Source organism: Cajanus cajan, chromosome 1 (genome assembly GCF_000230855.2).
Source record: "Cajanus cajan strain Asha chromosome 1, NIPB_CcT2T_4, whole genome shotgun sequence".
Lineage (NCBI taxonomy): Eukaryota > Viridiplantae > Streptophyta > Magnoliopsida > Fabales > Fabaceae > Cajanus > Cajanus cajan.
This window is the reverse complement of record NC_138517.1, coordinates 8,423,221-8,432,178: the sequence shown is the minus strand read 5'-3', so window position 1 is coordinate 8,432,178 and position 8,958 is coordinate 8,423,221. Positions and strand designations below refer to the sequence as shown.

Genomic DNA, 8,958 nt, shown 5'->3' with positions numbered 1-8,958 from the left:
AAATTACATAAGCAAAAAAAATTGCTTACATATTCTTTACTCTTTCAAATTTAAGATAAATTAATTTTAATTTCTTAAATTTAAAATCATTATTTTTAATTTTGTAATTTTCAAAAACTTTATTTTAATCTCTCAAATTATTAATAATATATCTAAAAGTAACTTAAAACAATTATATACTAAGTTTAATATATGATTTTACTAGATACTAGTAAATAAATAATATGTAGCAAATTTGTTAACAAAATTTAAATATAAGTATTAATTTAAATATTTTTTTGAAATTACAAATACTAATAAAATTAATTTTAATATTAAAAAATAAAAAATAAAATTCATCTAAAATTTGAAAAACTAAAAATATATTTAAACTTTAAAAAAATTAAAAAAAAAATCTTTAAAACTAGCAAGTGAAGCACTTTACGTAATAGCCTGTTAACCAAGTGGTTATTAATTAAATGGATTTACAGAAACAAACGTACTACTTATATATTTTCTACTCTTGGCAAAAACAAACTAAACAAAGCATACCGATAAAATGAATGTTTAATTACTCTTTTTTTTCTCTTTACAGTCTCGTAAACATTATCTTTTGAGTACACTTACGTTAAAAATGTTCTATAACTAAAATGAAATATTATTAATTATAGAGGCAAAAGAATAATTAAACCATAAATAAAACAACTGAACAAAGCATGATATAACAACAATGCTAGATTGGGTCCCATCCCATTATCGTTAAGTTGATCTAAACGACACTAGTTCCTTCTGCCACTAAGATTAAAAGAAAGTAGCAAGATATACAAAATTCAACTTGATGACAAGTTTGGAGAATAAGAAAAGAACTATAGTACAAAATATATATGTCATAGTTTAGTTACCTTCAGCAATCTATTAGTAAATTTTTTTTAAAAAGAAAAAAAAAAACTCACCCTCCATTAACAAAACTATACATTGCATGGGGTTATGGACTCTTTTGAGATATAACTCCTCAGGGGAACCTTTCTTCCTTAGCCGGTGTCAGAGTTCAAAGCTAAACAACGTCAGTGAAGGGGACATGCATGGTGAATGGTGATGATGATGAGGAGGTTTGAAGCAATTTACAAGGTAGAGTGTATGGTGAAGAAGTTGAAGTCATGGTGATGGACATTGAGCTGCTTCAGCCATGAGTCTGCTGCATTGTACAGATAGGATCTCCTTTCACATTCATAAGGATCAGGGCTTAACCAAACTTCTCCTTGCATTTTGTAAGTGGCTAGCCCAAATGGAAGGAGAGATACATGCTCACTCTTCTGCTTCTTGCATTTCTCTTCTTGGATCGAATAGTAGAGATCATTCCCAATGTCAATGTCATCACATTCCATAGTGCAATCTGCAGACACATTAGAGATGGTATTGAGTTTTCAGAAGGAATGTGATCAAGGTCAGCTTTACAACAAATTATGTGAACCAAATCACATAGAATTTGGTTTTGCATGATTGAGTAAGGTCCAAACTTATAGACTAAAGTGGTATCAAAGTCTATCTATCCTAGATCCATTAAAATGATTATCTATTACTACTTATTCATACACCAAGTCCAATAGTACTGTGTCTGAAGCGGTTGGGAAAAAACCCACATTATGAGAGAAGCTTATACCAATGTTTTCTACCAATAAAAACAACAAAAGTCTTATCCCACTAGATGAAGTTGACTACATGGATTACATGATGTTATTAAGCTCAATTGAAAACCAAATTTAAAAATGTATACCAGTGTTTTCTACTGATATGATAAATGAAATTGTATAACAAATAACTCTTGACTTAGATTTTAGAAAGAAATAATGTGGGTAAGGGATATCAATTATCAGATGAATGTCTCAACTCTTATGCATGCTTATCTAATGTCCTAAAACTCACTTGCACATAAATAAACATCATAATATTAGATTGAAAATCAAATATTGCCACACTATATCTTGCATTCAAGTGTTGGATTAATGTATTGAATGTCAATTATAACTTTCATTACTTCAGGGGTGAATAAGGAGAAAAACTAGCAAACATCAAATGATGTGATTTGTGATGGTACAAATCTACCACCTTCTCCTAAGCTATAACAACTGGCAAGAACAACAACTAATTCTGTTTTTTTTTCACTTTCCAGAAAAGAAAATAGAGTGGGAAAAAAATACATTAAGATACCTTGGAAAGATGATGACAGTGTATGGTAAGTGAGAAAGCATGCTTCCAAGTCCTTTTCATTTTTCCGGCTTGGGACGGTATAAATTGGGTACCTATTCAATGATGAAAAGGTCAGTATAACATCTCTCTAAAATGGAAACTGACAGGGACTGACATCTTACAGAAAGTCATATAAATAAGATACAAAAACTATGAATTTGAAAGTCACAAGTGTATTCCTATAAACAATTTATAACATTGTAGCTATAGACTTCATCTTGTATATGAATTCATAAACAAAGACTAGCATTGTCTTGAATTATAAGACAAATGTGTTATCCCATTAAGTGAGGTCAGCTACATGAATCACACAACGACAACATCATTCAGCTCAATTAAAGACCACATCTTCAAAGATGTACAAGAAAGTTCACAAATTTTATCCAAGAATAGAAATGTAATCTTAGAAAGTGGATTTGGGATTTAGACCTACCTCAACCTTACAAAACCATTTTATTTAGACCTACCCCACTTATATACTCTATTAATATCATATCTTTAGTTGAGGTAGGACTTGAAGTTTTTCTCATTATATAATTAGAGCAGAAAACTATGCTCACCAAGAAACGGCCATCCAACTGGCTGGGGAAAGATCCACGCTCTTCAATGTCATTAACGCCGGATGGCTTCTAGCTAACTCATCAATCTGAAACAAGAAACAAGCAAAGGCAATGTATTGTGAGTGTAGCATACAAATACATCCATATATATTATTACAATGGAAATGAGGTGGCGAAAAGTGAATACTACTTGACAAGTGACAACAAAAAAAAATACCTTTTCCACAAGTGGAACCCTTGAGTAAGGTGAAGCCATCTCAGTGTACTGTAAGTAAAGGTAGCCATGCTTGTCCCTTTGCCATGAACCCTCCTGGTCAGAGCTTGAATCCTCAGAAGCAGCATCCCAACCTTTGCTGGAATTGTTACTTAATGATCTGGATAGTTTATCACTTCCACTATCCTCACTCCATGAATCACTTTCAAATTCAACTCCATCACTATCCTCTCTCCGAATCCTGCAAAATAGATAATAGCAACATCACTTAGACCATTTTGTTGACACATTTAAAGTCTATTTAGATACAAATATAAAAGAGTTTTCAAGAACTTTTCTACTAAAAATAGAAAGTTTTTTTTCCACTAAAGAAGCTCTTTTAAGTTTGTATCAAAACAAACTCTTAGTATATAAGCATAAGGATAAAACTTAGATACAATTTCTTAGGTGTTATTAGTACCGTTCTCCAATCAAAACTGGAGATTTACCTTGATAGTATGCATTTACATTTCATACAGATTTTATTAAGACAGATTTATGCATATATCGAGGTAATTCTCTAATTCTGATTGGAGAATGATACTAATCACACCTAAGAAAGTGTTTCTAAGCATAACTGCACAAGGCATTGTTTCCTATATACCTAGAAGCTGCAACAGACTTGTTGCTGTAGATTTGGATAGCAGAAAGATATGGAACATAGTACTGAGTCACAGTATCGCCATCCTCCAACGTCACAGGAGTGCCGGCACCATATGCACTCCATTCATGATAGCAGTCCCAAAGATCTTGCAGAGTGAAGTATTCAATTGTGTCCTTGCCTACCGGCTGCCAGAGGGGATTTACATCATTAAAGCAACTCTGCAAATTACATGATAAAAGCAAAGAAGATTAAGGAAACAAATCAGCCAGTCAATGGTCCTTCTCCCTTCTAATACAATGAATAGCACAGTTTCTTAATTGAATTAAAAGCAGGCAAAAAAAAGCACATTGAATAAGACAGCACCATCACAACTTCACCTCCTGTCTACCTCTGACTAGAAACAAAAGTAGCTCATTACAAGATAATGCAATGCTACACATGCAAGAAATGAGACATCTATAGAATACTACATTTGTGTCAAGTAGTTCACAAGATTACCAGCTAGTATAAGATAGTCTTTTTTTTTTTTTTTTTTTTTTGGTGTAGTAAAGTTTAGATTAGTAGAAGGCAGACCCTAGGGAAGACCACCACCCTCAGTGAGGATTGGTTGATTTATAGTGGAATTTTCATACCACTTACTAACAGTAGAAATCATCTGAGAATCAAACTAAAGTCATAGACTCAGAGTTAATGTGAGGAGAAGACTCAACCAGATGTATCAGTAAGAGATAGAGTCAAGTATAAGAGAATATGTTAAAAATAGGAGTAATTGTCAATAAAGTCATTAGCCACTATAAGCAGTAACAGTTTAAAAAGCAAAGGGGCTAGCATCTAGTAAATTCCACAACATCTTCCACAATCATCATTTTTTGCTTCCTTCATTTGCCCCCAATTAAACACCCAAAAAGCATTGATTAATTCTCTAACACCAGATGTTGATTGAAAACAACATAAATGACATTATAATGTCGTAACATGGAACAATCAAATAGGAAAATCCCACAGGACCATCTTTCTCAATAATAGGTTGCCACAAAAAAAAAAAAAAAAAAAGATTGATATTAATACTTGGATCAACACTTGGACCACTAATCAAAACTAGTGGCTTGTGCCCACCAATGTAATGACCAATTTCCCAGTCACACACGACACATCATGAGGTAAACTAGAAGCCGCCAGAAACACATGAACTAATCTCCTTAAAGAAAATTAATGGATTTTGGTTTATACCATAAAGTTTTGCCCTTGTCCTTTAAACCACAAGCCAAGAGAATAAGAAATTAGAAATCTTTATTTTCTCTCCAAATCAAAATATCTTTGACTAATAACAATTACTTTACTTATACTATTCATGCCTTGATAAAGCAATAAATCACAAAGATTTTGTATGATTTTCCCATTCAAGGAATCCGTAATCTCACGAAGAGTTGTCAAAGTAAAAAATAATTGGAATTAAAAAAAAAGTGGTCTCACTCTATCCTATGGCAGAATTTTGATTTTTCTACCAAGGAATGATTAGGATAGCGTTGTCAAATTTAAATCTCACAAGCAAAGTGTATCAAACCTGCCTAATTAGTTACTAACTTTCTTTTTTTTTTCAAACATAATTGTGTAGAAGATAATGGCTAATCTCATACCCACGTAACAAGACTAATCTCACGCAAGTGGCGTAAGAAGCATAAAAAAAATAATTATTAAAATTTGCAACTTGAGAAAAATAAAAAAAATAAATAAATAACTACTTGATTTATACTTTTCTAAACTAGAAAATATTCGAGAAAAAAAAATATATAACCAGGGTTGTACGAAAATAACAAAAAATAATAAAGTGTCTTTTTCCTCGAGTAGGAAAACTTTGGTGTCAATATCAACCGTAGGTTATCACAAATTTACTTTATGTACAATAATAATTGAAAAATGACACGTGGAGGGAGATTTTTCAAAAGCATCCAATGGATATTCCCTACACAGTACACATGCTTTATTTCTTTACGAATTACGACGTCGTTTCTCATTTTCTAAAAACATGTTAATGTCCTCTCTCACCGGTTACATATCCCTTTAACTCCAAAAAATTCACAATCACAGTCCCACAGAGAAAATGAAAGATAAGCAAATAAATAAATAAATAACAATAATAATAATAATAAAAATAAAAATAAAAATAAAAAACAAAAACAAATAGCTTTTTATCAACGGGACCATAACTCAACTGACACTACTCCATATAAGTTATGTAACCGCGTATTATTCATTAATAGCTATGATAAATATTATGATTTTAATCAACAGTTATAATTAATTCAGAATACTTCCACTCAAAAGAAGTTAATTTCATTAATGTTTGATGAGAGTTGACAAATGCAACCGTATCACCTATTTAATGAATTTTTAAAAATTTATTAAGAGGAAAAAAGCAACCATGGCAGATTTCATTATTTTTAAATTAAATTAGAGTGCTAAAAATCATTTATTTTTTATCTTATTCAGATTCTAAATGTATGGATTTTTCTTTCTTTTTTTTTTTTTTCTTATTTACCATTTTCTTTATTATATTAGTTATTAGAAAATCTTATTGCGTCCCTTCAAAAAAAAAAAAAAAAATCTTATTTCGATACCATGTGACAAAAATGTACTAGAAAGCTAACAGTTTATCTGAAAAATGTAAATCTTAACAAATTTCGACTAAACCATGCCAACTTTTTTCTACAGAAAAGTAGCAGAGAAAATATTTTTAAATTGTCGAGATCACATTTAAATTGTACATATCCACTTTATTACTTCATTTTAATCTTTTAAAAAAATAATTACTTCCTCTTGTATCCCATAAATGCTCGTAACAGGTACAAATATTCTCATAACTGAAAAATCAAAAATTAATTGTGCAAATGATAATAAATTTAAGATAAATAAATAAGTCATTGGAAGGTTAAATAAAATAAAATTTTATTTTTTGTTTAATTATTAATTAATAAAAATAATTCCAGAAATATCATAAAAGTCAAGATTTTCAAAAAAAAAATAGTACAAAAGTCAATATTACAGAACCAATAAACATATTTTTCAAAATTAATTATTTCAATCTGTCAAAAAAAAAACAAAATAATTTCAGAATCTGTAAACTTACTATAAATCGTTCATAAATGGTCTCCTAAAATACATGTATCATATTATTTTTTTTATTTTTCTATTGAATGATGCATAAAAAGTCAGTCCATACACCATAATGAATCCCAATTACAACATAACTCGAAATTTCGAATCTAAATCCTTGTTCATACCATATAATCCCGCTATTCATGTAATTATTTATTATAAATCAATCACGCATTATTATTAGCATGGTTTTTAATTATTTATCATAAAACCCAATAAATTTATTATATACTATGACTAATAATAATGTACAATTACTCTATATTATAGGTAAATAACTTATTTTCTGTTACTAAAACTGATAGTTCTGATATTAAAATATATAAGCAGATAAAAACGAGGAGAGAGAAACAATATAAATTGAAAAAAAAATCAAAAATAAAATATTGAATTTTCTACATTAGGAATTGTGGGAATTAAAAAAAAAAAATAGAAAAACACAACCAAACAAACAAACACACCGTCCGATGAATCGGAACAAAGAGAAGCAACCCAGAGAGAGAAACACACTTGAAGTCTTGAAGAAAAATCAACCTAGAAAATAAAATAAAATAAAAATAAAAAAAAATACCTTGGGTAGAGTCTGTGAAGGAACATGGGGTGTGACACATTGAAGAAATCGTTCGAGGTTCGAAGGAGAAGCAGCAGAGCAACACGTGAAGGAGGAGGTTGTGAATGAGGAAGATGAAGAAGTGGTGGAAGAGGGCATTGTCGTTTCTCAGAGATTTTCCCGGAAAGTGACACAAAACCCTCAGAAACCCAAAGCAAGAGAATGATTATTCAGGAAATGGGTTTTAGTACTTTTGGATATCTACCTAGGAAGCTCTCAAGTCTCTCTCATTGTGTCATATAAGGGACCAAAGATCATTTTTTTTTTCTTTATGGTTATGGCTAAAGTGGCTAAGATGTGATTTAATCAACCAAGATTTCATTTTTTTGGGGAGAACTTGCCACTTTCCTTGTGGGAAGGGATTTGAAGCATTGCATCATAATGGGTGTCAAGAGAAAAGTTAATCAAAACTAAAAATGGGAAAAGGGTTGGGAGAGAGAAATGGTAGAGAAAGAGAGGATCGTTTCAAGGGACAAAGTTCAACCACCCAATATTTTATTGTGCCTCCTGGATTTTTAAAATGCTTCAAAGGTGCAAGATTTTTTCATGACCCAAGTTGAAGAACAAGAAGAAGGAAGAGGTGGGGAACAAAATGTAACTCCCTTTTGTGAATGTTTTTCTTTTTTTTTAAAGAGGGGATGCGTTTAATGAGTTACTCAATTAATTGCAAGATAATAAAAGAAACGGATTTTGGGGCCTTTTTCACTGATTTTTGGTTGACAAAAGTGATGTAGAAAGAAAAAAAGGGGTTTATGGAGAGAAGAAAAAAAAAGTGTGTTTTTGAAGAAGAAAGAGAGTGAAGAAGAGACGATATGTGATGGCGCGTTGCGGTGGCGAATGAAAAAGAGTTCGCTTCGCCGCGTGTTAAGGTCCAAGTGTTGTCAGAGGTTGTTTTTGTTTCTAAAACTCTTTATCTCTTCGCAAAAAAAAAATATTTATTACGTTTCCTTTTTTAAAATGTGTAATTATGAGATTTGCGTTTTGGTAGTAAATTAGGAATTAATTAGGTTTTTATTTATTTATTAACTGCTTTATCAAATACTTTAATACAATGTAATTAACTAATATTTATTTTTTTAAAACTCAATTTTCATTTAATTTATCCATTAATTTAGTGACGGATTGCTTTTGTTCTTATCTTTTTGCTTCTCTTCTTAATTTTCTATTTCTTTTCTTTTCTGGGTTTAAATTTTATAATGTTAACAATTTGGTTGCAGCATGATACACGTGTTGAATATTTTAAGGATAAGGCTGGGATCGTGGATTTATTTATATAGAAACAAACTACTAGTATAATGGCTGGAGTTTTTTTTTTTCATTGTCCTTACTTTTCAGTAAAGAACATGTGTTTGATGCAGTAAAATGTGAAGATTTGGAAACAGGGAAAAAGTTTTTTTAATATCCGAAAATGATGATTCTTGACAATTATAAATTAGAGATGAGTTTTGGAAATGTATAAAAATATTTGGTTAGTCACAAAAATTCTTAAAGAATATTAATATAAGTTTTTGAAAAACTAAAATTTTTTACGTTTAATTACAATATTATG

At 30.4% G+C, this 8,958-nt stretch overlaps 1 protein-coding gene across 2 annotated transcripts; it reads right to left on the bottom strand.

The window, feature by feature from the left end:
• Window positions 1–701: 701 nt before the first annotated feature.
• On the bottom strand, window positions 702–8,279 carry LOC109804163 (uncharacterized). 2 transcript variants are annotated; one of them, XM_020365952.3, is made up of 6 exons: window positions 7,371–8,279; window positions 3,644–3,861; window positions 3,004–3,241; window positions 2,787–2,872; window positions 2,188–2,279; window positions 702–1,372 (listed from the first exon to the last, which is right to left on the bottom strand). In XM_020365952.3, exons 1-6 carry the CDS (start codon window positions 7,506–7,508, stop codon window positions 1,101–1,103), a joined length of 1,044 nt encoding a protein of 347 aa, XP_020221541.1. In that variant the 5' UTR covers window positions 7,509–8,279; the 3' UTR covers window positions 702–1,100. The 2 variants fall into 2 exon arrangements, with proteins under 2 accessions (XP_020221541.1, XP_029128378.1); XM_029272545.2 differs by lacking the exon at window positions 7,371–8,279 and adding an exon at window positions 4,021–5,774.
• Window positions 8,280–8,958: the final 679 nt, after the last annotated feature.